Source organism: Triturus cristatus, chromosome 5_2 (assembly GCF_964204655.1).
Source record: "Triturus cristatus chromosome 5_2, aTriCri1.1, whole genome shotgun sequence".
NCBI lineage: Eukaryota > Metazoa > Chordata > Amphibia > Caudata > Salamandridae > Triturus > Triturus cristatus.
Window position 1 is genome coordinate 626,851,650 of NC_140588.1, and position 27,804 is coordinate 626,879,453.

At 48.0% G+C, this 27,804-nt stretch overlaps 1 protein-coding gene across 1 annotated transcript in view; it reads left to right on the top strand.

Moving 5' to 3' along the window:
- Positions 1–27,804, top strand: part of KLHL4 (kelch like family member 4) — an 826,871-nt gene that overhangs the window by 772,189 nt on the left and 26,878 nt on the right. Inside the window, exon 9 of the mRNA XM_085607742.1 lies at positions 16,691–16,903. Coding sequence (XP_085463868.1) covers positions 16,691–16,903 — 213 coding nt within the window. The remainder of the gene's footprint in view (positions 1–16,690; positions 16,904–27,804) is intronic.

A 27,804-nucleotide genomic window follows, 5' to 3' on the forward strand; every position in this document is an offset into this window, starting at 1 on the left:
AGAAATCAGAGAGGCCCTCGACAGCCACATGCTCTTGAAGCCATTGCTCTATGAATCTGGTGGCTTTGGGGCCTTCACAGCGCTCAAGAAGCCAGATGATACGGACATTATTCCTCCTTCTCCCCTCTGCATCTTTGACCCTGTCCTGCGTCCCTGATACTTGTTGCTGCAATTGCTTTATTTGTTACGCGTGCTATTTATGCTGGGGTAGCATCTCTGCTGGGGTTAATTTGTTGAACTTTACAGTAGTTGCTAGTTTGGTGGGGTCCACTTTTAGGAGAGTGAAGCAAGCCAGTGGTCAGTGAGCCTATTTGCTGTTCTATGGCGTTACGTGAGTCTCTGATTCCTGAAGAATTAGGTTCAGCTTGTCTGGGGTTGACTCCATATTTGTGGGTGGGATGCATCTCAGTGAAAGAGGTTGGGTGGTACTGTCTGTTTCCTCTGGTTGCTGCGTGTTGGGGGTGGTTACATCGGTGTCTTCCCTTTTGGGCGCCCCATGGCATGATAGGTGTCGACATAACAGCGGAGTGAGCTCTGGTGCATCCACTGGGCAGCTAATTCAGTCTTTGCTTGTGGCCCCTGGTTGTATAGGGTGGGCTAGTCTGGCTCAGGTTATGGCCTTGTTAGCTACAACAGCTCTGTAATTCGGGTGTTCCTGGTGCCTTCCCTCCATGCCTCTACCCACATGCCTGAGGTTGTATCTTAGAGGATTAGGAGGCTAACTCATATGTGTGTCCTTGGTAGTATCCAGAAATGCGACGCCAGTCCTGATTTCTGCTTCAGGCAGAGTCCATATAGCTTGCCTAGGTCTGCGTTCTTCTCACTTATCAGCACTCTGGTCTCCGATGTGGCCCTGCTCCTCCACGCAGAACCAGAGAACAACGTATGCCGTGGGGGGAACTCACTGTGTCAGCACTGCGTTGTCAGGTGATAGGTTCACCCATTTTTGTGGGATTCTGTGGACAGCATCCCCAGATTTCCTCTCGGCCCCAGACAGCAAATTTCAATGTGGAGCCCCCATCTCCAGGGGACAGTCTCATTCTAGTATCCACTATTGTTTAGAGCATATGGCTCAAGAGCCTGTTCAAGTAGGGCCAGTGAATCTTCAGGTTTATCTCCCCCTGTTGCTGATTTTCATGCGGCTAGCTGCATATTTTTGGTCGTCTGAACACACTGCCTCACCGCTAGCGTGCTGCTCCCTCCTAGCATTTTTTCAACCCTTTAGCTGTGTTGTGTTAGGGGCCCGTGTCATCTTGCTGGTCCCATCAGTCAAGGGGGAAGCGTTCGCCCGGGCTGCACTCTGGGACGATTTCCAGGCCGTACCTATTGCCGGGACGCACCGTCTGGATTCCTCCCCCTCCCAGATTCACAGCAACTTAGAGCGGCTCCATTTGCTTTGGGTCACGGGCATTCAGCCATCGAGTTGGGTCTCATGGGCCCGATGATCCTCACAAGCCCCCACCTGGACCCACCCCCCAGGCCAGGCCCAGTCAGGTCCATGAGGACTTCTTGGCTGCCCTTCAGTCACTCACCACCTGTGGATGAATCAATGGCTGGGAGGACTCATGAGGTAGGAAGGGCTCCGCTTCACTGCAGCTCAGGGGAGGAAACAGACCGAGGGCCAGATTTCACGGGAGACTGGAGGCCCCACTCAGTCCCTCACACTCCATCTGTCCCAGGTCTCCGACGGGGGCCAGCAACCCCCAGTCTCAGTCACTGAGAAGGGGAGGGGGACATGCAGTAATTTCCCTTCTACCTCTTGCCAGTGTATCACCGCTTCAGGCCAGTGCCGTCGCACTGTCACCAAGGTCTTCCTCCTCAGCCAGCAGGCCTCGTCTGGCATAGGCCCCTTCACTTTTCTCGGGCATTGATGGGTCACCAGCTGTCGTCAAGGTGGCCGGTCCGTGCACCCTCTGCTCCGCTATCGACTGGGGGGTGTTTTGCTCATGGATGGTCCCCAGCTTCGTGTGGATAATCAGGTTCTTTAAGTCCGGACATGGAGGTCAGTTAAGTTGAGACTGCCATGTTTGGTGGTTAGCCACGCCCCGAAGGAGTCACACTGATGCAAGTCAGGCGGCCAGGACCTGAGGGGCATCTCTTGGGGCATCAGAGCAGAGGCCAGTAGAAGGGCCAGGCAGGTTCAGGCTGGACCAATTAGTGATGGCTAACTGAGCAGTTGCAGGGAGCCCTCTGGAAGCTTGTTGTGTCCCTGTAGCTCAAACAGGAGGTAAGCCAAGTGACCCTGGGACTCACTCTGGGTAGACTAGGTTCAAGGTAAGCAGCACCAATCTACCTTCTTTATTCAACACGGCAGCTGGCAGTCCTCAGACAGCAGGGCAATCCTTCTTCTGAATCTTCCACAGGTTCAAGAGTGTTCCAGTGAGAGGTTCTGGAGGTTCCACTTTTATACCTGGTGCCATCTTTTATATGGGGGAATTCACTAAACTGCTCAGAAAACTGGTTATGGTCAGTTCTAACTAATCTTGGCTCCAAACTCTCTAGGGTGACGATGTGAATTCAAATTCATCAAAAGTCAAAGGGTAGCAATAGTGACATCGTATGCCATTTGACCTTTACGTTCATTCACACACATGCTTACACATACACACACATCACACGTATACACACTCTCTCATACATAAACACACTCTCACCTGCAAGCATTTACACATCATACATTTAAAAGTATTTTTACTAACCTGAGCTGTCAGGGATGGTCATATTCCAGCTAACTGAATTACATTTTTATCATACTAGTAGTGAATAATATAATATCATTCACTATAAGTGTAGTAAGAAAATTGATAAAAAAACAAGAAAAGTGTAGCCCCAACCAACATCCATAAGGGTGAGCTGCCCTTGTGATCTTGACCCTGGTTTTTGCCACCTTTGAGGCAATGAGTCTCAAATCACAGCTGCCATTGACCTGTCAATACAGCCTTTATGAAACCACCAACCACTTCTTATAATCCATTTGTTGGAGGGAGGACCACCGGGGAGTCGGGGGGACTACTCCGGGGCACCTTCCTACCGCAAAGTTATAGCCGAGCGCCGCTGAGAAGCCCCCTTGGGGAGGTCCTTCTCCTATGATCTTACTTAGGCCCAGTAACACCACCACACAGGACTCGGTATCAGTTGCTTTTCTTGGTTCTTTATCGATAGTAGCACATTCAATATTTACAGTGGGATCGAGTGATCCAGTAAGAGTCTCAATGTCCTTGGAGGGATAGGGTAGCGGGACAGTCTTAGTACCAGCCAGGTACGGGAAGGCTCTGCGCCAGACCTTGAGTGCTGGTCTCAGAGCGACTCGGACGTGGAGAGCCGCGACGGCGTCAGCAGGGCTCGGGTGGTAGTTCCGCTTGGGTCGAGCCGCGACACAGTCAGCAGGGCTCCGGTGGTAGGTCCGCTTCGGTCGAGCCGCGACGAGGTCAGCTGGGCTCTGATGGTACGTTTCAACAAGGTCGGGCCGCGACAGCATCAGCAGGGCCCCAAAGGTTTGTGAAGGTCTTTAAGCACGATGGAGCCGCGACTTCGTCAGCAGAGCTCAGAGTGTAGTTTCAGGAAGAGTCTTTCTCCGTAGGGTCAGCCGCGATCCGATCAGCAGGGCTCTTGACTCCGGGATACAACTGTCGTCTTGTTGCCGGGTCGCCCCAGATATAGGTCTGGAGCCCTTTGATGTCCGGACCCTTGCGCCCAGGAGGGCGGAGAGGCCGGGTAGGGCGCGGCCAGACGCCCAGCAGGAGAGGTGCCAGGCCCCAGAGAGCTGTGGTGCGATCGCACCTAGGTGTGGATCGACGGTTGGGGGTCCCATCGATACTGCCCTCCGCCGGGAGTGGGAAGGGCTCACGTGGTATCCCCCGGGCCAGGGGTTGGCGCCTCGATGTCGGGCCTCGCTGGGACCGAGGCCGGGTGGAGCGGGGTCACGTAGGTGGTTACGTCGAGTCACGTACAATCCAAAATGGAGGAGCCCCGAGGTGCATGGGACCTCGTGCGGCTTAGCGAGGGGGAACAGGACCACGCCTCGAGGCCGGCTCCAACACGCGTCCCCCCCCAGCTGAAGGCAGGGAGAGTCACCCATCTCCTTGGGGGTTCTCCTCGCCGAGGCGGAAGAATCGGGACAGGCCGTCAGCATTGGCGTGGTCGTTGCCGGGCCAGTGTTCCACAGTGAAGTCCATCCCTTGCAGCGAGATGGACCATCGCAACAACTTGGGGTTCTCGCCCCGCATTTGCATGAGCCACCGCAAGGGCCGGTGGTCAGTCTGGACCCTGAAGTGGGTGCCGAAAAGGTAGGGCCGGAGCTTCTTGAGGGCCCATACCACAGCGAAGGCCTCCCGCTCGATGGTGCTCCACCTCTGTTCTCGTGGCAGTAGTCAGCGGCTGATAAAGGCCACAGGTCGGTCGAGGCCCTCGGCGTCCATCTGGGAGAGGACCGCGCCCTGACCCCGTACTCCGAGGCATCGGTCTGGACCACAAATTCCTTGCTGTAGTCAGGGGCCTGTAGCACAGGGGCAGCACACATGGCCGCCTTGAGGGCTTTAAAAGCGGTCTGACAGCGGGGCGTCCAGTGCACCGCCTTGGGCTGTTTCTTGGAAGTGAGCTCCGTAAGGGGGCCCACAATGCTGCCATAATCCTTAATAAATCGCCGGTAGTAGCCTGTGAGGCCTAAGAAGGCCCGGACAGCGGTTTGGGTTGCGGGGGGCTCCCACGTCTTAATGGCATCGACCTTTAACTGGAGGGGCGCCACCTGGCCACTCCCCACCTGGTAGCCCAGATAGGTCACAGATCCTTGACCGATCTGGCACTTGCTGGCCTTAATTGTGAGCCCGGCCCTTTGGAGAGCGGCCAGGACTTCTCCGAGGTGTCCTAGGTGCGCGGCCCAATGGTCGCTGAAGACTGCAATGTCGTCGAGGTAGGCCGCGCTGAAGGCTTCTAGCCCGGCCAGGACCCTGTTCACCAGCCTCTGAAAGGTCGCTGGGGCGTTCTTCATACCGAAGGGCATCACCCGAAAGTGGTAGTGCCCATCGGGGGTGGAAAAGGCGGATCGTTCCTGGGCACCGGGAGTGAGCTTGATCTGCCAGTACCCAGCGGTGAGATCAAAGGTGCTTAGGTAGCGGGCGGCCCCTAAGCGATTGATCAGCTCGTCTGCCCGCGGCAGGGGGTGGGCATCGGTCTTGGTGACTGCGTTCAGGCCCCGGTAGTCTACACAAAATCTGAGTTTCGGGGAAGTGCCGGGGGCGGCGGCCTTCGGCACCAAGACCACCGGGCTGGCCCACGGGCTGTCTGAGGGCTCGATGACTCCGAGGGCGAGCATCTTGGTGACCTCGGTCTGTATGCAGGCTCGGACTCGGTCAGGTACTCTGTAGGCGCGGTGTCGCACAGGGGGGCTGTCCCCGGTATCCACGTCGTGGACGCACCAGGGGGTCACCCCGGGCGTGAGAGAGAAGAGGGCAGCGAAGGGTTGCAGCAGCTTCCGGCAGTCATGGCGCTGTTCTGGGGTCAGGGTGGCGGAGAGGTGGACGCCCTCCAAGGAGCCGTCTTGGCCCGAGGACCCCAGGAGGTCTGGTAGGGGATCGGAGTCGCTTTCGCCCCCATCGTCAGTAGCCAGCAGCAGGCTTAGTTCAGTTCGGGCAAAGTGGGGCTTGAGCCGGTTGGCGTGTAGGACCCGGAGGGGGTTCCTCGGGGACTCCATGTCGACCAGGTAGGTGACGGGGCTCTTCCTCTCAACCACCTTGAAGGGCCCGGTTCACTTGTCCTGCAGGGCGCAGGGGTCCACGGGTGACATGACCCAGACTTGCTGGCCCGGCTCGAACTCGATGGTCGAGGCATTTTCGTCATACCAGCTCTTCATGTCTTCTTGGCTGGCTTCGAGGTTGGCTTCTGCCAGGGCCCGGAACTTCCGAGTCTGGTTTCGCAGGGTCAGGAGGTACCGGTAGACGTCGGGGGGGGCATCTTGGACGTTCGCCTCCCAGCCCTCCTTGACCAGGCTGAGGGGCCCTCGGACGGGGTGCCCATACAATAGTTCGAAGGGGCTGAAGCCCAGGGATTTCTGTGGTACCTCTCGATAGGCGAACAGGAGGCAGGGCAGCAGGAAATCCCACCTCCTCCTCAGGGGCTCTTCCAGGCCCTTGATCATCCCCTTCAGGGTTCTGTTGAACCGCTCGACCAGTCCGTTTCCCTGGGGGTGGTAAGGGGTGGTGAATTTGTAGGTGACCCCACATTGTTGCCAGAGGGATCGCATGTACTTTGAAATAAAGTTCGTACCCCTGTCGCTCACCACTTCTCGGGGGAACCCCCCCCCGGGAGAAGATGCCCATCAGGGCCCGGCCCACCACTGGAGCTGTCACAGTGCGGAGTGGGATGGCCTCGGGGTATCGGGTGGCGTGGTCGACCAGTACCAGGATGAAGCGGTGTCCCAGGGCGGTTCGGGGGTCGAGGGGCCCCACAATGTCGATCCCCACTCGTTCGAACGGGGTGTGGACGGCTGGAAATGGTTGGAGGGGGGCTTTAACTTGACCCCCAGTCTTTCCGCTAGCCTGGCAGGTCGGGCAGGACCGGCAGTGATGGTCCATGTCTCTCCGCATTCGGGGCCAATAGAAATGGGTCACTAGGCGGCTGTAAGTTTTGTCCCGCCCGAGGTGTCCGGCGAGGGGCACGTCATGCGCCAGGTTCAGGAGGAACTCTCGGAATCGGAGGGGAACCACCAACACCCGGCCGGCTCCCAGTTCGGCGACTTTCTGCTCGCTATACAATAAGTCATTGTCCCAATAGACCCAGTGGGTTCCCGTGGGGTCCCCCGAGGCCTGGGCGGCCGCTTGCTGTCAGGCCCCCTCAAGGGACGGGCAGGCCTTCTGCTCTTGCTGGAATTGTTCGCGGGTGGGGCCCCCGTCGTGGCGCCACTGGGCCAGCTCGGGGATCTCGCTGAGGGAGGCGGCGTCGTCGGGAGAAAGTTCGGATGGCCCGGCCTCATCGTCAGGTTCCTCCGTGCCGGAGGAGGGTGGTAGTTCTGGGCCCGTAGGCTTGTCGGGGGCCGCGGCAGCGGCTGGTTGGGCGGTCATGGACCGTGTGGTGGCGCAGGCCCACTCGGGCAGCCCTAGCATCCCCAGATGCTCTTGGCGCTCCACCTGGGCCCAGGGGGAGCTCTCTAGGTCATTCCCCAGGAGGCAGTCCACTGGGGCGTCGTCGTGGACAGTCACTTTTAGGGTGCCGGACACTCCTCCCCACTCGAAGGGGATCCTGGCCATCCGGCACATGCTTTCGGTGTTGTCTGCGGTCCGGACAGGGCATAGGACATGTGGCAGGATTTGTTCGGGGGTCACTAGGTGGCAGCGGACCGCGGTCACACTGGCCCCAGTGTCCCGGAGGGCTTCGGCCCGTCGTCCATTGATGGTGACCCACTGCTGGTACTTCTGGGTGTTGCTTGGGATGGCAGCTTGGGGCACCATTTCTCGGGAGCCCAGGCATACGAGCGACATGGCAGCTGGTTCCCACTCGGGGGACCCGTCGTCGCGGTTTTCCTCCTCGTCCTCTCCTTCCCCCAGGGCTGCGGCGGCTATTTGTCGGGGAGGGGACCCAGCGGTCCCGTTCCGTCGGTTCACGGGGCAGGCCGGGTCGCTCGCATAGTGGCCGGTCTGCTGGCAGCCGAAGCAGGTCACTGTTGGTCGGGGTCCAGCCCGGGCGATGGGGGTCCCCCTTCGGCCCAGGGTCGGGGACATGTGGTTGGCGGCTTGGCCTCGTGGCGGGCTTCTGGGCGGCCCGGCCGGGAATTCTCGACTGCGGTGGGACCCCCCTCCTCCGCCCCGCTGGCAAGGAGGTCCCGTGGTACTCCGTTGGTAGTCCCCCACGGGGTTTCGGGGGACCCGAGTGTTGACCCATCGGTCGGCTTCGGCGGCGAGCTTCCGGGGCTCGGTCAGCTTACTGTCCAGGAGGTGTTGCCTTAGTTCAACAAAGCAGTTGTTGGCGAGGTGCTCCCAGACAATGAGGTCGAACAGTTCATTGTACGAGGTGACCTTGCTCCCTTTTATCCACCCTTCAAAGGCCCGGCTGAAGAAGTCCACGTATTCGACCCATGTGGTACCGGGGAGCTTCTTGCAGTCCCGGAAGCGCTGCCGGTACATCTCGGCTGATAGTCCGTAGCGGGTGAGTAGGGCTTCTTTCATGTGGTTGTATGAGGTCATCACCACGTCGGGGAGTTGCAGCAGGGTGTCACGGCCCTCGCTGAGGAACCTCCCCCATAGGCCGGCACCCCAATCCTTCCGGGGTACCCGATGGGAGGTCATGGCTACCTCGTAGGCTCGGAACCACTGCTGGATGTCGTCGTTCTTGTAGTATTCCTTGACGACATCCTTGGGGATATGAACTTTTGGCTCGGTCAGTGGCAGCACGTCCCGGGCCCCGGGGGAGCTGGTCTCCCCCGTTTTGGATTTCAGTTCGAGTTCCTTGAGGCTCCTCTCGTGCTCGAGGGTTAGCCGTCTCTCTTCTAGTTCCCGATGCCGTTTCTTTTCTTCGATTTCCTCTTGCAGCCGTAGTTGCTCCAAGGCTATTTTCTTCTCCGCCAGTAGGAGCTCACCGTCCAGCCGGAGTCGTGCGAGGTCCATTTCGTGTGTCCGGACCCTCTCCCGTTCTCGCATTTCTTCGTGGGACAGGCTGGCTTCCGGGCTGCTTCGCCCCCCATCTGTCGGGGTTATGGTCGGTGGCAGGTTTCCGTCCCGGGCCGAGGTCCCTCCGGTTCGGGGTGGAGTGGCCTCGGCTTCTGCCCAGGCTTTCAGGGCTTTCTGCATTTCTTCCTTGGTGCCCAATCCTATGGTTGGGATCCCTTTGTCCTTGCAGAATTGTTTTAGTTCTTTGTGGGTGTATTCTTCCAGCTTTTCCAACTGGAAGGTTGCGGCCACGGTTGCTTCTTGGCCGTCCATGGTTCCCTCTTTCTTTTTCCGTCTGGTTAGGTAGTGGGTGCGTTACTCGCCTGTACGATTGCGTCTGGCTCAGATCCCGTCGCTGGCCACCAAATGTTGGAGGGAGGACCACCGGGGAGTCGGGGGGACTACACCGGGGCACCTTCCTACCGCAGAGTTATAGCCGAGCGCTGCTGAGAAGCCCCCTAGGGGAGGTCCTTCTCCTATGATCGTACTTAGGCCCAGTAACACCACCACACAGGACTCGGTATCAGTTGCTTTTCTTGGTTCTTTATCGATAGTAGCACATTCAATATTTACAGTGGGATCGAGTGATCCAGTAAGAGTCTCAATGTCCTTGGAGGGATAGGGTAGCGGGACAGTCTTAGTACCAGCCAGGTACGGGAAGGCTCTGCGCCAGACCTTGAGTGCTGGTCTCAGAGCGACTCGGACGTGGAGAGCCGCGACGGCATCAGCAGGGCTCGGGTGGTAGTTCCGCTTGGGTCGAGCCGCGACACAGTCAGCAGGGCTCCGGTGGTAGGTCCGCTTCGGTCGAGCCGCGACGAGGTCAGCTGGGCTCTGATGGTACGTTTCAACAAGGTCGGGCCGCGACAGCGTCAGCAGGGCCCCAAAGGTTCGTGAAGGTCTTTAAGCACGATGGAGCCGCGACGTCGTCAGCAGGGCTCAGAGTGTAGTTTCAGGAAGAGTTTTTCTCCGTAGGGTCATCCGCGATCCGATCAGCAGGGCTCTTGACTCCGGGATACAACGGTCGTCTTGTTGCCGGGTCGCCCCAGATATAGGTCTGGAGCCCTTTGATGTCCGGACCCTTGCGCCCAGGAGGGCGGAGAGGCCGGGTAGGGCGCGGCTAGACGCCCAGCAGGAGAGGCGCCAGGCCCCAGAGAGCTGTGGGGCGATCGCACCTAGGTGTGGAAGGACGGTTGGGGGTCCCATCGATACTGCCCTCTGCCGGGAGTGGGAAGGGCTCACGTGGTATCCCCCGGGCCAGGGGTTGGCACCTCGATGTCGGGCCTCGCTGGGACCGAGGCCGGGTGGAGCGGGGTCACGTAGGTGGTTACGTCGAGTCACGTACAATCCAAAATGGAGGAGCCCCGAGCTGCATGGGACCTCGTGCGGCTTAGCGAGGGGGAACAGGACCACGCCACGAGGCCGGCTCCAACACCATTTATCATGGTTGATCATAGAGATCCCAAGCTCAGTGGCTCAAATATAGACCTAATTCAGCTCAGTAGCAAAAAAGATCTTTCCCTGCTGTATCCAAATTGTTGCAATTACCCATTCTTAGCAAAATCATCAAATAGTGCAGCTTACCGGGTACTCAAGGAAGTTAATTTATTCCTAGATTTGAGCTATGTTCACAACTTGTGCTACTGCATCATATGACTTCTAAATCAGCTCCATTCATTTAACTCTTTTGATTAATGGCCTGGTGGCCAATTAAGTCACTCTCATTTACTTCCTGTACTATACCAACTCACTCAGTCACCACCAGGATACGTTCCCCGGTGACAGTGCACTCTAAAAAACTGCATAATATAACATCTGCAACTTCCTAAGAACCATATGTCTCACATTCTGATGGTTTGAATATCTACCACGTGACAACTAGCTAAAACCAAACAATTGAAATTCATCTCAACAAACCTGCGTAGAATATTGTGGCTTGTACGACCAAATGATTGTTTCTTAGAGTATTCTGCTACCTTACAGTCAGTTGCATCAATAACCCTATGTGGTGCTCAAATCAAGTAAAAGTATTTGTCCTCAGCACACAGCAAGACATACCACCTGCTCCTTAAATCAAAAGGACCTTCATACCCCATTGAGCAATGACCTGCATGCTATGTGTTTTAATTGAAGGACACCTTTCATTCTATTATACACCAAGTACGCACCCACCTGACATTCAGGAATAAGTTGGGGTGTGCGAAATGTGATAAATTTTCTTTGCATAATTAAGTAAAATTACCCAAATTGAAAATCCCTACTTCAGCGCTATATTTTAGCATTTAAGGCTTCCTCGTGTCAATTCTTGACTGAAAGACAAATTTTGTGCTACAAAAAGCATATATAAAATATATGCCTCAAACAGCATATGACTCGAGTTCTGTCCGTTTATGTTGTACCTATGCTAAAATTTTACCTCGAACTGGGTTGTTATTACCTGATGTGGTATAGTGGCATATTTTCAGGAATTTATGAAGCAAGCATAGTATGACTTCCTGAAATTGCATGGATTATACCAGTGTAAATAAAAATCCGCCCATGCCTTGGAATAAGACATAATCCCTTTTATTTTAATTTCCCAAGCAACCTTCCACTTTAAACAAGGAGCATGAATTTGAAGTGCTTAATTATACAAATCCTACCATTCACCTACTCAACTTCAAGATGTCTCTAAATGCAGATTCTTAGCTTGTGAATGCTGGTAAATAGATATCAACGTCATTACCAAATGCTTCTCTGCAAAAACCTTTTAGCATCAGTGATAGAATACTTCCATGCTGCCCATCAAAGCCAGTTATTTCACGGCAAGGTTTTGTGGGCAAATAAAGCAAGTCCCAGGCTTAATGTAGGTGTTATCTTGTTCCTGGCTGCTGCCTGTCTCTCCCGGGGAACACAATACAATTTATTGTAGCATAGCAGAACAAATAAAATAAAATACAAATGCACAAATCCAACATGACAACAGACACATTGGCTTAGGCCCTGCATGTCAGACATAACTCACCTACAATTTTAGTATATCACGATAATTTAAATTCATTTATTTTTGATCCTACAGCACATTTTCAGATTGATGCAATCTATATTACCCACTGAACCTTGGATAATTTGAATCTCTGTGTGAAAATGAACTATACATTTCCCAATTTCTGTTTTGTATGTCATATAGACTGAAGAACTCTTGTTTTATGAGGAAATTCATCATGTTATTTTACATTTGAAAGGCTGCGCTCAAGTTAGAACTGCCTGGTAATTGTATATATGGCTCATATTCCTCATACACATTAAAAATAATATTATCCTTTAATCAAAAATATGTCTCAATTTAGCTTACATTCATTATATCAAATATATTTGTATATCATGAATAAGCCAATTTACTACTACTTGTCTTCAATATTTTAGTGACTAAATAATTCACATTGATTATTCAGGTTACAATTTAAATTATTCAGCCTATTGATTTTTCCACTTGTTTGTATGCCTTTGAGCAAAGTATTTCAAAACATGATTTTATTCCATACTGATAACATTCAAGGAGTTGATATCACTTTGATATTCTACAGTGCACTGCTGGCTTCAATCCAGTTTCAAAGATACCTTGCAAAGAAACTAAGGTTGAGCATGTGCAAGCATCACAAACTGTGGGCCCGATTCACAGAACTAACTTAAGACAAAAGCCTAAACTTACTACCATTTTGGTATTCACAGAAGGCACTTACTCTTTTCGGTATTCACAGAAGTTAGGAGTCTTAACTTTAGGACTCCTAAATGCCTTCTGTGAATACCGAAAGTCTTAAAATTAGGATTTTTCTCAGTTTAGTAGTAGTATAGTTAGGACTCCTAACTTTAGGACTCCTAAATGCCTACTGTGAATACCGAAAGTATTAAAATTAGGATTTTTCTCAATTTAGTAGTAGTAAAGTTAGGACTCCTAACTTTAGGACTCCTAAATGCCTTCGGTGAATACCAAAAGTCTTAAAATTAGGATTTTTCTCAGTTTAGCAGTAGTATAGTTAGGACTCCTAACTTTAGGGCTCCTAAACTGAGAAAAATCCTAATTTTAAGACTTTCGGTATTCACAGAAGGCATTTAGGAGTCCTAAAGTTAGGACTCCTAACTTCTGTGAATACCGAAGTAAGTAAGTGTCTTCTGTGAATACCAAAATGAGTAAGTGCCTTCTGTGAATATGAAAATGGTAGTAAGTTTAGGATTTTGTCTTAAGTTAGTTCTGTGAATCGGGCCCATAGTATTGATCTAGACTTTCTGGGTGTGGGGAGAGAAGAGGTAAGTGTTTCAACAATGTCACATTTTGAGAACAGAAATTGCAAAATAATCACTTGTGACAGTAGTCTTATCATGAAAGAGTTATTTAAGTATGAAAATATCTCCCATTTGCAGTGTGAACCAGTCAACTGCACACAAGGATTAGGCAAAACTATGTTCCTGTAAATCTGTGAAATTTTTCCCCAGGCCTAGTGTAGAATATGGGGTTATTAATTCGGGAGGTACACAACTGCTGAATCAATAAACCCATACTAGTTTGGTCAAAACACAATTCAGAGAGAATATTTACTAAATCCTTGGTAGTTATGAAACAAGCAACAGGCAAGCCCCAAGAGAAGTGTTTGCTAAAGTCAAGCAGTACCAACATTTTTTAGGTACACAACACAATAAAATTCACAGACCGATTCAGAAAACTTGTGCAAATTTGAATGAGCATAAAGACAACAAGATCATTAAAATAGGTTAAGGGGAACTGGAGATAAGAAATGTAATGTCTCAGGCAAAAGCTTCAAGAAAGTGTTAATTGACCAGGACCTATGTACAATTTCAGGCTGACTGTGATGGAGCAGAGTTCAGGTAAACTAAGAAGGTCATCTAGGTCAGAGTTTTTACCTTACAACTTAGTGCCTTATTTACTGTTTGAAGAACGGGATACTCAGTCATAAACGTAGTACATATCCTCTTGGCCGTAATACAACTATCATAGCCTATAATGCACTTGTAATACAGTGGACAAGATATCTGCCACATTTGTGATGGTGCATCCTGCCTGACAAACTTTAAATAAAGCCCATAATCTTTTTTTTGGAAGCTGTAATCTGCCTGAGGGGTATGGTCCAATGCTGTGGCAGAGTAGGGGCTCTGAAATGTGGTTACATTACTGTGAAACACCCTCTGAAGCTGCCAGTTTTCACACCAAAAGGTTCAGAGAGGGACAAACCTAAATTTTATAGCCAGAGAGATTGCTTGACTTTTTCAAAAGTCGAAAAGCTCCAGCAGAATATGGCTGGAAGCCATAGGCGGATGGTGCTTCATGAAGCTAAATGCCTTCACTTCAAAACCCCTCTAAACTAGTTTTGAGTGCAGCAAAAAGCTCCAAGTGTGACAAACCTGGATTTCTTGTCTGGTTCAATGCGACCTCCAGGTGCTAAAACAGGACTTTGTCCAGGTGGATTACTGACAACAATTTTTGAGTCAACAATATATTGTGTCAAAAATATTGTTTACAAAAATATTCTTTCCCTATCCTTCTAATGGTAAGCACACAAATATATATTTTAAAATATTGTTTCGCACTAATATTGTTTACTCGTCAATTAAATATTCAATTATACAGCAAAGTTTTTATTTTTTTAAATATTACTGCCCGCTCCATACCCCTACAAACTTAGCAACCCTCTACTAAATTATAACTAAAATAAATCAGAAGCCCCTAATGTACATAATTAATAATCACAACAAGGACTAATGAACAATTATTACTCAATTAATGTCCCATCTGATACACCTACAAACCTAGCAGCCTACACCTAAAATGTAACTAAAATATATAATCATTACACAATTTACATAATTAATAAGCAAGTAGATAATTAATGATAGTTTAAAAATAAGTGTTAATTATGACCTAATGAACTTCCCACACATACCACTACACATATAACACTCCACACCTAAAATATAAGGAAATTAAATCAGTATTACATAATATATATGATTAAAATCAATCACAAACTTAAAAATTATTATTTAATAAAGAGTTAATTATGACTTAATTTAACTTCACACCCTATCCCTGCTACAATACTATAGTCAATATTAACAATTAAATAAAAAACTTCTAAATCGCTTAAAATTACAAACTATATTTAAAAATTATAATAACAATAAACAAAAAATAGTAACACAGAAAATGAATATATGAATTAAAACACCTTAAAATAATTTTAAAACAACATTCTTAATAACAAATTTACTTTCCTGCAAAAGCAATATTATTGACAATTATATTTCTTCATGGCACAATTTTGTATCACGATATTTTTTTCCAATATTTCTCCCAATATACAAAACTGGATAATTTGTCTAAATACCGTCCTAGACCTTTGGTAGCTGAAACAATTAATAAGTGTCCACTTTTCCAAGGTTCTAGAAAAGTTGTTCCTTTTTAGTTCTGCAGCCCCCATATACTCAGGAACAGAATCTAGGCACCAGGTCTCCTTCAAAATCCAGTCCTCAGAGGTCATCTGCTAGCTGTTCAGATCAAGACTGATCTGCTTTTTGTGCATAGGAAGCAGGAAACAGAAGGCCCATCCCTTGGTCCTTGGAAAGCAATTCTTCACAACCAAGGTGTTGGCAGGACTTAGGAGTCCTGGAGTCTTTGAGTCCTTGAGTGAGTACTCTTCTTTGAGCAGAAATCAGGAGTCATTTTTCAGCAAGGCATCTAATTAATCAGATGGAGTGTTCCAAGGTCCAGGAATGTTCTGAGGAGTTGGTGGCAGAGGTGTCATATATATCTTGTACACTAGCCTTTAATTGGAGGAATTCTGCCAACTAGTCATAACTATTTTCTCGCAGTGTCTTCCCCACACTTTGCAACACTTCCTCTTTGCCGTACTGTAAAATTACTCAGGAGCTCATTTCAAAATGGGGAAACCCATCAGCCATCTGGCAGACCTGTCTTCTGCTCGTAAGACAATCTCATTTAAAATGAGCTCTCCTCTCAAATGATGAGGTCAAAACCTGCTCTTCTTTTGTGCAATTGATTCTGCCTGCTCATAGATAGTTCATCCGTGATAGGTGGTCATCACTTACACTGCCAGGCTGTCAGGGGGTTATAACCATGGTGGAGATGGAGTTGCAACGGAGTACCTTTTAAACCAAAATATAAATTAGGCTCTTTACATAGCACAAAAAGAGATTTAAGGAACAGCATATAAAGTGAACAAGAGTTAACCAGACATACATTAGGATCTTCTGAGATTAAAACTTTGCCTGATTTGGTAAATAATTGTCAATTGATGGGTTAGTTTGTGAGTTTCTGGCTGATAATAAACAAACAGTAAATTTCAAGATGCATTGGGCCAAACTCTAGATTTATTTCACATAATATCTACACTTTGAGGAGTTTAAATGTAATTCGTCATTACCTAGGGGGAAGTCTTCCCCTTATTTTGCATTTTCACCAATTACATGGAAGATGTAGGAGTAGCAATGCACATGTCAGAGTCAAGGATCTGAATAGAGTACCTAGATCAAAGTAAACCTTGCATAATTTGGGGTCGATTATCTCATCATCCGTAAATCTGCATTAATAAGTAAGGTAAATGTCAATGAAATTAGAAAACATTAGTGACACAAGACAGTAAGAGAGAGAAAGAGAGAGAGAGTGAGCAAGAGTGTTACCAAGAGGAGCAAGGAAATAAGAGGAGTAGGAAATGCATGGGGAAAGGTAGTTTGCTCCTAAAACTATGGGGGTTACAGCTGTGATTCTGCTGCTGAGCAAACATTACTTGAACATGTCTCACTAGTAAATTAGCCATAATGACTTTGCATTGAGCTTCGGGCCTAGTATGCCTGTAGACTTGAAATGATACCACATGATAAGTAGCATTTCAGGGTAGAGTGGCCCCTGCCACTGATAGCTCACTCCCACTTCTCCGTATCAGTATGTATAGTTGGCTTGAAAAATCTTACCCCATAGAAGGAACATGGTGAAACCTTGATGTGTGTCTATTTTGCTTTACAAATTGGCATATTTGTTGTTTCAGGCTTTATGCTGTTGGTGGTCGAGATGGCAGCTCTTGCTTAAAGTCCATGGAGTGCTTCGATCCACATACTAACAAGTGGAGCATGTGTGCTCCAATGTCAAAGCGAAGAGGAGGAGTGGGAGTTGCCACATACAATGGATTTTTATATGCTGTTGGGGGCCATGATGCCCCAGCTTCCAATCACTGTTCCAGACTGTCAGACTGTGTTGAAAGGTAAGTCTGAAGAGGATGTTTTTCCAAAGTAAACTCTACTATTTAGACACTTTATAAATTCTTCTTGTGTGCAACACATATGTAGAGAGGAACTCTAGTAGGCAACATGCATAATGCATTGCCTTGTCTGAGGTGAGAAATAATGCCCAAGGAGCACATTTCATAGACACACATACCAAACACAAATACACATTAAATTTGCAGGGAAGGGCAGCTGGATCTACCTGTAGCTCTGTGGTGCTAGAACAATTTTCAGAGTGGGAGTGCTTCTGTCAATGTTAAATCCCTGAACTCATAGGGACTGGGAAAAAAAAAAACATGTGTCACATAAAGAAAAAGTGTAGCAAATGAGCCCTGCCCATTCAGTAACAGAGTGGTAAGGGTGTAGTATGTAGCTGGTGGTAAAGGTTTGAGCATCCTGTACAAATATATTTCTAAAGTATTGTGTGGTAGCACAGGGTCATTTACAGACAGCATATTTTCCAATAAAATGGCCACTAACTGTATACTGTTTTACTGATAAAACTATAACATGCATTTGTGAAGCATATGGTCAACAGGACAGGTGTCTTGATGCTGAATAACAGATGTTTATTGTTACCCAACTCAATGGTACTCATCTTATCGACCTCAGGAGGATGGAAGGTTGAGTGGACTCACTGGGATTTGAACCTGTGACCATTAGGTCAAACACAGGCCCTTACAGTGGACACATCAGTCCATTAAGCCACCAGATCACAATACTGAGTATTTTGAAATATTTGTACAGTCCATTTACAAGTATTTAAATATTGCTATGTCAGAAAAAAAATGACAAACAACAAACTTTGTTTTCACACCAGCAAGACTGCCACATATATTAATTTAGGAAATGTTCTCACTCTGCAATCAAAAAAAGAAAAGTTTATACCAATCTCCATGTTGAGAGAATACACAGCAATATGTTAGAAGATATATCCTGACATTTGACCTCTGCCTTTGAACATACCAAATGTGACCAGATTAAAACATCATTTAATGGTATCTTTAAAGGTAACTATCTTGCTCATTCTCTTCGGAACTCCAGCCTGGTTATTCTGGGGGTGCTCCTGGGCCACGGGCATGTTGAACATGTGCACCATACATCGTACCCGTTTCAATATACCTGCATTCAGAATATGTGCTTATTTTTATGGCAAATTGTTTTGTGTAATAGTAAATGTACCGCTGTTTCAAAACACAATGCAATAGATCTTTCTGCTCGCTAGCTTCCCCACTGCTACTCGCATGGCTGGGAGTAGCAACCCTCGGTTATCACTTGTTATCACGAGAGGAAGTTGGAGCACGAGGAAAGGAAAACGCTCTGTGCACAAAAGCCACTTAATGGCATTTGCTTTTCGTCTCGTCATGCGAGGGTCCCGAGGCCGGAAATCTGTCGGCCTGGAAACGTGTTAGGCTTCTATTTCCATAGATCTGAAAAGATCAACATCAACAGAGAGCAGGAAAGCGTCTCCCGTGTCGAGGAAATAGCCTGGAGGAAACAGGGCCGCTCAATTTGATTGAAGTGACTGCTTTTAGGAAACCCTGGGCGCATTACGAGGAATGTTTATGCACTGTGAATGTGCTTTATATCCGAGTGAGTATTGTTTTCGTTCTGCTGCATTAATGCAGATGCGAATATTTGATGTTAACATAAAAAGAAACAGCAAAATAGAAACGGTAATGGAAAATCCAATATATGACAGTACTGGCACCTTAAATTTTGTGAAAAGTGCAACTATACCCTTGAGGCCATATTTGTCATGCGTTGCGTTGCTTTTGCACCCCTCACTGGGGTGCAAAAGTGATGCAACCCGTGAGATGCGATTTATCAAGGCACACAGGTCACCTTGCGCGGCCCTGAGTAAATCTGAGTAATGTGACGCAGCGCAAATCGCTGCATTGCGTTACTCTACCCCACTAAGGCATTCCACGGGTGGTCCATGGGTGATCCCATTCAAAAGTCATGGATTTTGATGCATTCCCGGATTTAACATAAGTGGTAGACCTGGGATGCACCAGACCTGCTATGCCTCCATAGGTGAGGTGTAATGAGGAGAAATATGTTTATTTCCTTCGTTTTTTCCTTTCATTGTGTGTTACATTCTGCAGCACACATAGAAAGAAAAACATGTACCTTTCCTGTACAAATACTATCCTGCTAACCACACAGGCACCCTTGCACCATGGTTCAAGAGTGCCTGCATTTGCGATATGCAGCACATTGAGCACCAGCGCTGGCAAAAGCCAGGAATGCGCAGTACAATGGTAAGTATGTTAAATAATTCCTGCCATTTCCTATAACACAGTACAGCAAAGTGACTTTCTGCGCTGTGCTGCACGATAGAATGATAAATATGTCCCTTGGAATGTTCTGAAATCAAATGGGTTTAGCATACTTCTCAACTCGCCTTATTGAAAGGGCAAAATCCTCCTAGGATTTTCTCTCTCCAAACACACATAATGTCATTCACAGAATTTAATGACATCACCCGTTCTGAAAAGCTTCCTACCAGCCAATGTATTATTTTAGTTTTGATTGATTTAAATGGGCTTGCCTTCCAAAACAGCTTGAACGTTCCCTTCTTTGAGACACTGGTGGTTTACAGGTATGGTATAGATATACACATTTTTGGAAATCATAAATGAGTTCTGAATTGAGCCTGAGATAATAGCAGATTTCGAAACATACACCTAGAAAACATTTGTAAATCGTCAATGATGACAGTACTGTTTCAGTTGTACATTCAAAAGTGTAGCAGTGCTAAACTGCTCTTAGGGAATTGTCATCACATTTGTGTAATTCTTTTTATAATTCTTTTTGTGTCCATGGGAACATATTTCACTGACATAGAAACTCCTGTTAAACTCCTCCCAATTGTAAAGGAGTTTCCTCCGCTTACAATCTAGGATGAGATTTGCTTCTGCCCTTGGCAGGGTATATCTCAAACCTCTTCTACATGGCCCACATGCAACTTATCACTTAAGAATTTCTGCCTCAGATAGAACTTTAGGGGTGGGGTCAGGCTTTGGGGTCAGGCATCCCTGTGCAGTTCAGTGTCCAATTAGCACCAATCGCGTGGCAAATGACAACTGGAAAGGTGACATCTGCCTCAGCTTCAGTGACCCCATCACATGAACGGTGCTGGATAGCAGGCATCGTCTGTTGCTTGACACCTCCTGAATGTTGCTATGTTTACTTTGCAGAAGCGTTACCTGGAGGATCAGAACCATCTTTCCCCTGTTTTCATTCGCATCACTTTAAAGATTCATACCAACACTGCCGAGACTAGACCTACCAAATTCATTTTTCTGCTGAGTTATTCATAAGATCAGTGTGACTGAAGGTGTTAGGTGTGGGTATTATCATGATTGGTTAAGAATTTGTCTGTCAGGGCATGGTGAATGGGAAGTCAAAGATGTTGAGATTGGTGATTGTTTGATTAACTGTTAGGACTAAAACAATTTCTTTTGAAATCAGGAGGGGCTCTGCTAAAATGTTGCAATATTTGCAGAGCACGTTGACACAGTTTCTTAGCTAATGTCTTATTTTTTCACTTCAATAAAGTTGAGGAATTGAGGCTTATCTGTAGTCATAAAGGGTTTTACTTTATTGTATTTCACACTTGCAACCTGCACATCTGAGAGTAAGTACTTAACTTTTAGATTAAGCAAAAGATTTTCATTTGTTTGTTATTTATAATCTTCTAAACATGAAGCAGGACGATCGGAGATAGCTTATAAAGAGTCAATGTCTTCCAAGAGAATTAAGATAGACATGAGGCAACTGATGGTATGTTTTTACATTTAATTTCACATTTGGGAGGTGGTGGCAATATTAGCTACAGAAATGTATTGAAGTAGCAATATGAATACCATAGAGAAAAATGAGATCAAGCGTACAATATATTAGCAGTGTTAATCCTAAATTCTTCCAGACAACACCAGGAGTTTCATGAAATTAAGTACAGCAAGAGCCAAGATCTAGAGAGAGTCATCAACTGAATGGCTAAAACACATGAAGACAAAGGTTTTTGCGATGAATCTGTGAAGCAAGAAGTCAATAGCAGAAAGCTAAAAGTTGAGATACATTTTCGGATGTCCAAAGACTACTGTGGTAAAGCATAGTGTGCTGAGTTAAGCATGAAATTATTAAAAAAGGATTTGAATAGATTGTCTGACTGGGGATCATTTTAGAGAGGATGCTGCACTTGTAGACAATGATTTCTCCATTAACTACTTTACATATCGACGTGTATGAGCTGTTGTTTGGTTGGATGATGTTTGTTAGAAGAGACAGCCTAAGGGTGGTCTTCCTCCAACGTTTTCCGGCCTCTCTTAATTTTTCTTAGGACTCTGCACACTTTACCACTGCTAACCCGTGTTAAAGTGCTTGTGCTCTCTCTCTCCCTAAATACATGTTAATATTGGTTCACCCCCAATTGGCATATTTAATTTACTTATAAGCCCCTAGTAAAGTGCACTACAAGTGCCCAGGGCCTGTAAATTAAAAACTACTAGTAGTCCTGCAGCACTGATTGTGCCATCCACTTTGGTAGCCCCTTAACCATGTCTCACACCTGCCACTGCAGAGTTGCCACTGCCTTGTCGACCTGACAAGTAACCCTCTTGCAGGCTTAAACCTTCCCTTTCTATACATATAAGTCACCTCTAAGGTCTGCTCTGTATAACCCACAGGGAAAGGTGCATAGTATTTAAAAGGCATCCATGTACCTTCAAACTTTACATGTCTTGGTAGATAAAAATCCCCAATTTATTTTTTCACTACTGCAAGGTCTATTCCTCCCACAGGATAACAATGGGATTACCTTATTAAGACGTGTAAGTGTAACTCCCAATTGTGAAGAGATTGCCTTTTCAAGTTTAGTGTCACTGAACTCACAATTTAAAATCAACAATTTCTGGTGAAGTTTGATTTTAAATTCCAGTTTAGCAAATACCACTTTTAGAAAGTTGGCCTTTACTTACATCAGCCAGATGGTGCCTTCTGCCTGTCTTTGGAAATCACATTAGGGGTAGGTGACAGCTGGCTTCCTGCATTCCCTCTAAACAGTCACACACACAGCAAAGGTAGGTGTGTCTGGCTGGTAATCTGCATGCAGATGGGCCATCCTGAGCAGGATGGAAGGGAGGAGCTGACATTTACACCTGAAAGATCTGTGTCCTTTTTCCACACAATGGATTGATTACCTCCCTGTGGTGTGTCTGGAGCCAGGGCAGGAAGGGAGAACCTATGTGCACTTCAAAGTTTTCTTTGAACTCTCCCTCACTTCAAGGTCACAACTGAGTATAAGTACTGGACCTCTAGCACTACCAAATCAGTACACTTCTGGACCTGTGACCACTCTGCCAGGAAGAACAGAATCTGCTGTACTGCTCAAGGACTACTACTCTGCTGGAACTGCTGTTTGATTAACTCCTAACTTGCTGTGTAGGCCTGCCGCCTGCTGATCTCTCGCTGCATGGGTGGGAAGGATTGGGCCTGCATCAGTTGAACCCAGAGTGACTCCAAGAGCAGGCTGGCTTGTCTCCTGTTGCCTAAGTCTCAGGGACACAAAAGACTTAGAACCCTCATGTTCCAACCATTGGGCTCATCTGCTTGTAAGTCTGTCCTGCCATGTGGTGCCACCACAGGCCTGGACCCTTGGAAGTAGACTTGGGGGTTTACTCCAGTTGAACTGACAAATCCACTGCCGCCAGAGCAGAATTGACGCATTGCCACTATTGCAGCAACCGGACCGGCGCATTACACTGGTAACCACTGCATAGCACTTGGAACCAACACATTGCTGCAACTGCATGGAGAAGATCAATGCATCACCTCTATATCGTGAAGAAACCTGGCGTACTGCATAAAGAACCACTACACTTAAGAAGTGATGCTTTGCTCACGGAACCAACGCATCACTGCTGTTGCGTGGTGAACTTCGGAGCAACACCTCAACTACGTAGTGATCACTGATGCATCTCGCAGACTCATGATTCCTTTGCTCCAGGGCCTGCGTGTGTTCTGTATCTGGCTCATGATCATTACGGTCGGCCTGAACTTTTAACTTTTTCCTGGTTCAGCGTGACCAATTAACTCTTTATGTGCTCGTTGCTTCTAAGTGCTATATTTAATCTTTAACAATTCATATCTTGACTTCTACTGGATGGACTTTTGTCATTTTGGTCTTGTTTTATTAATAAAATAATAGTCTATTTTCCTAACCTGGTGTGTAGTTTTCACTGTATTGTTGTATGAAGTGTTGCACAAATACTTTACACTTAAGTTAAACCTTACTGCTCTGTGCAAAGCTAACAGAGGGTGAGCACAGGATGATTTAGGTTGTGTTGTGACTATCTTGACTGGGGTTGTGGTTCCTGCTTAGACAGGGTACATACCTCTGCTAACTAGAAACCCCACTTTCTAACATTGGTGATAAAGGGTGAGGACAGGACTTGTGTTTGTGCAGTGCCATACAATAGCTAGTTAAACACTACCCATCCAAGACCATTTCAATGTTTGTAAATGTTTTCCTCCTTTGCATTTTTTGATTTAACCTCTACATCATGTCTCTGGTTCTGCAAATGGAACCATGGAGTGTGAGCTGGCCAGGCTGGAAGATTATACTGTGCCCCATTTGAAAAGCTTCTGAAAGGAGATGGGGATGCCTGTTCAAGGAGCCACCAGCAGAGGCCTAGTCCCAAGGGAATAATGGATTGGTGGAGTCTGAAATGGGTCTTCTAAGGAAGCACCTGCATTGGTTGAAGGTGCCACCTTTGGATGTGAGCTCCCTGTATGAGCAGGAAGCAGTAGATCTGCCCCTGGCCTATCAGCAGAGGAGCTGAGGGAGAGGAATGAGGAGAGACAATTCAAGTTGCAGATGGAAAGATTGAAAATGGAACCTGAGGAGAGGAGGGCTGAGGCTGAAAGAGCCTTAGCAGAGAAGAAACAACTTCTGGCTCATGTACTGAGTCTAAAAGAGCTGAGACCAAGACCAGGCAGGCAAAATCCAGCAGTGATAGTGGTGGCAAAACATGCAATACCCGATGGGAACAAAAGGTTCTGTATACCCAAGAAATTGGCGCCCAATTATGTGGTGGGAGAGAACATTGAAAAGTGATTTTCTGCTTTTGTGGATGCATTTAAAGGACACAGGGTTCCTGATGAGCACTGTTGGGGGATCTGTGTAAACACATACCTACACTTGGGAGCAACACACATCTGTCATTAGAGGTTGGGGACCAAACCAAGTACACTCCAATGAAGGCCATTTAGATTACCAAATTGTGTCTGAAGTTCTCCAACTAATCCTGGGTAGATGTTATTGAGTATTCTAGCGAGGCACTGAACGGCTGGGTGAGGGGCAGCAAAGTTGATGATTTTAATGTGTTGTATCATTTGATCACGAGAGAGCACATGCTCAGTATCTATTTTACAGAGTTGCACCAGCACCTAATTGACAATAGGCTGACGAACCTGCGAAAGCTTGCAGTGGAGGCAGACCTCTGGACTAGCACCAAAGTGTCCAAAAATGTATCTGGGGGACATCTACAAAGTTGGTCAGGGCTTCCAGTAAAGGAAAGAGGGTGGGAGAAAAACTTCAAAAAAAGGAGTTCTCAAAAGGCTCCCAAAATAATTCCTAAGGGATTAGTGGTAACCAGTAGCGGTCCGTGGAGGGAGTTCCGTGGAGCGGTGAGGCGGGGCGGGGGAGGGGCAGGGTGGGGAAATGTAAACACCGGAATATGGATGAACGGAGGTAAGTACACATTTAAATAAATAAAATGAATTCCTTTGCGCACGCTGCATCACAAAATGCGATGCAGCGCACGCAACGAAATTTGTTTTATTTTGGCGGTGAGGGGGTCCTTGTTGAGGGAGAGGATCAGCTGAGTGTCGTCGGCGTAGGAGATTATGTTGAGGTCGTGCTGTCAGGTAATGCATGCTAGTGGTGCCATGTAGACATTGAACAGTGTCGGGCTGAGGGAGGATCCCTGTGGACGCCGCAGATGATCTTGAAGGCCTCGGAGCAGAACGGGGGGAGGTGGACTCTCTGAGTTCTGCCGTAGAGGAAGGAGGTGGTCCAGTCCAGTGCCTTGTTTCGGATCCCTGCGTCGTGGAGGCGCGTGCATAGTGTGCGGTGGTAGACGGTGTCCGAAGGCAGCGGAGAGGTCTAGGAGGATGAGGGCTGCTGTCTCGCCATTGTCTAGCAGGATCCTGATGTCGTCTGTGGCGGCGATGAGGGTGGTCTCGGTGCTGTGGTTGCTGCGGAATCCTGATTGTGATGGGTCTAGGATGTTGTTGTCTTCGAGGTGTCGCGTGAGCTGGGTGTTTACTATCTTCTCGATGACCTTAGCTGGGAACGGGAGCAAGGAGATGGGCCGGAAGTTCTTGAGGTCGCTCGGGTCTGCCTTGGGTTTCTTCAGTAGGGCGTTGATCTCTGCGTGCTTCCAGTTCTCAGGGAAGGTGGCGGTTTCGAAGGAGAGGTTGATGATTTTGTGCAGGTGGGGTGCGATGGACTTGCTGGCTTTGTTGAAGATGTGGTGTGGGAGGGGGTCGGATGGGGAACCAGAGTGGATTGATCCCAAGGTCTTGATTGTGTCCTCGATGCTCACGTTGGCCCAGGTTGTCAGGGTGTCGTGGGTGGTGGGGTGCGGTGGGTTCGGTGCGGTGTGGTCGGCAGGGGTCGTCCGGGGTCTGAAGCTGTCATGGATGTCGGTGATTTTCCGGTGAAAGAAGGTGGCGAGTGAGTCACACAGGGCTTGTGATAGTGGGATGTCGTTGGCGTTGGAGCTGGGGTTGGAGATGTTGGGATTGCCTGAGTGGGTCTGTATGCCCACATGAGTCATGGCTGCCTGGAAAGGAGGTCTGGAACCTGGAACAATGGCCAAGGAGAGTGACAAGGGGCAAGGGAAACCACTCCCTCAAGTTCCTGTAGTGGAGGTTGATGGGGTCTCAGAGGAGTAGGCCCTGGGCCAACTAGGGAAGACTTTGCCATGCTAGGCGACTTACCTGAGCATGCCAGCTGGCAGGTTGAGGATGGGCCTACCAGGGAGGATTTCGGCCAAGCGCAGAAGGGATGTGCCACTATTGAGGACTTGAGGCACCAGGTCTCAGCTCATGCATCAGGTGAAGGCTTTGGGGATTACCTAATCTACCGGAAGAACAATCTCCCTTCCTGTGAGCCTAAGGTTCATGGTGCTGGGGCAGCCCATGTGCTGGTGGTTCCCCAGTGCTACCAGATGTTCCTACTGGGCATGGCTCATGCCATTCCCCTGGCAGGACATCTGGGACAAGACCAGACCTTTCCCAGGCTTGTCTCCCACCTTTATTGGACCTGAATGAAGACAGCCACAGATGTGTTCTGCAGGTCCTATCCCACCTGCCAGGCCAGTAGGAAATCAGGGAAAAAGCCGAAAGCTAATCTGATCACATTTCCTGTCAATGGCACCCCCTTTGAAATAGTGGACATCAACGTCATTGTACCCTTGGAGCCCAATACAGCCTTAGGCAACAGGCTTGTCTTAGTCTTGGTAGACCATAGACCATGCCACCCCCTACCCAGAGGCAATCCCTTTCGGGTCAGTGACTGCACCCATGGCAGGGAGAGGTCTGAGGGGGATCTTTAACTGTGTTGGGTTCCCCAAGGAGGTAGTGTCAGACAGAGGCACTAACTTCATGTCAGCGTACAAGAAGTCCATGTGGGATGAGTGCGGTGTGACTTACAAGTTCACCAAACCCTATCGCCCCCAACCAAAGATTCAACAAGATTTTAAAGGCATGATAGTGGGTCTACCTGAGATCGTAAGGCATGAGTGGAACATTCCCTTGCCCTGCCTTTTTTGCCTACAAGAAGGTACCACAGAAAGGAGTAGGGGTCAGTTCTTTGAGGGATGGGAGAAAGCTCCCAAGAAACCTGAATAGGATATGATCAGCTACATGCCGGCCCTCCACTTTCAGATCCACCCCTTCTTGAAGAAGGCAAAAAGTAATCTAGATGCCACCCAAGAGGTGATAAAACACTGGTACGACCAGAAGGCCACACGGCTGGAATTACTGATTGGCCAAAAGGTTCAGGTCTTGGAACTAGTAGATCCCAGAGATCTTCAGCACTGATGCACTGGCCCTTCTGAAATAAAGGAGTGGAAGGAGGAGGCCACCTACCTGGTGGACCTAGAGACCTCTAGCAACCCCCTAAGGGTTCTCCATGTGAACCAACCGAAGCCTCACTTTAAGAGGTCCGAAGTGGGCAAGCTCCTAGTGACAGATGAGGGAGTGGAAGAGGAGAGTAAACCTCTTCTTGACCCCCTCCCTGTACAGGAATATGATGGGTCAGGCAAGGGTGTCAATCTCTCTACCACACTGACCCCAGAACAGCAAGCGTACTGCTACCAGTTACTGGAACAGTTTGCCCCATTGTTCTCTCTCACCCCTGGACTCATACATCTGTGCATCCATGATGTTGACAATGGGGACAGCATCCCTGTGCAGAACACAATTTACAGGTTGTCTGACAGATTGAGGGCCAGCATCAAGCAGTAAGTCTCCAAAATGCCTTTAATTAGGTGTGAATAAGTAATAATTCATGGTCTGGCGTTGTGGTATTGGTACAAAAGGCTGCCCCACTGTGTGCAACACCAGAACACCAGTTCTGCATGGACAACATGGGGACTCAACTTAGCACAGCTGAATGAGGAGGGCCTAGACTAACTGGTAGCCTTCATTGGAAGGAGGTTACTTCCACTGGAACAGAGGTGAAGCGCCTTTTAAAGAAACATTTATTGATACATAGAGAGGTATAGGTGACTAGTAGTAACACAAATGAACTCATATCGAAACCCCACTCACTGTCTAGATTAGGTTTTTATGGTCCTGAAGA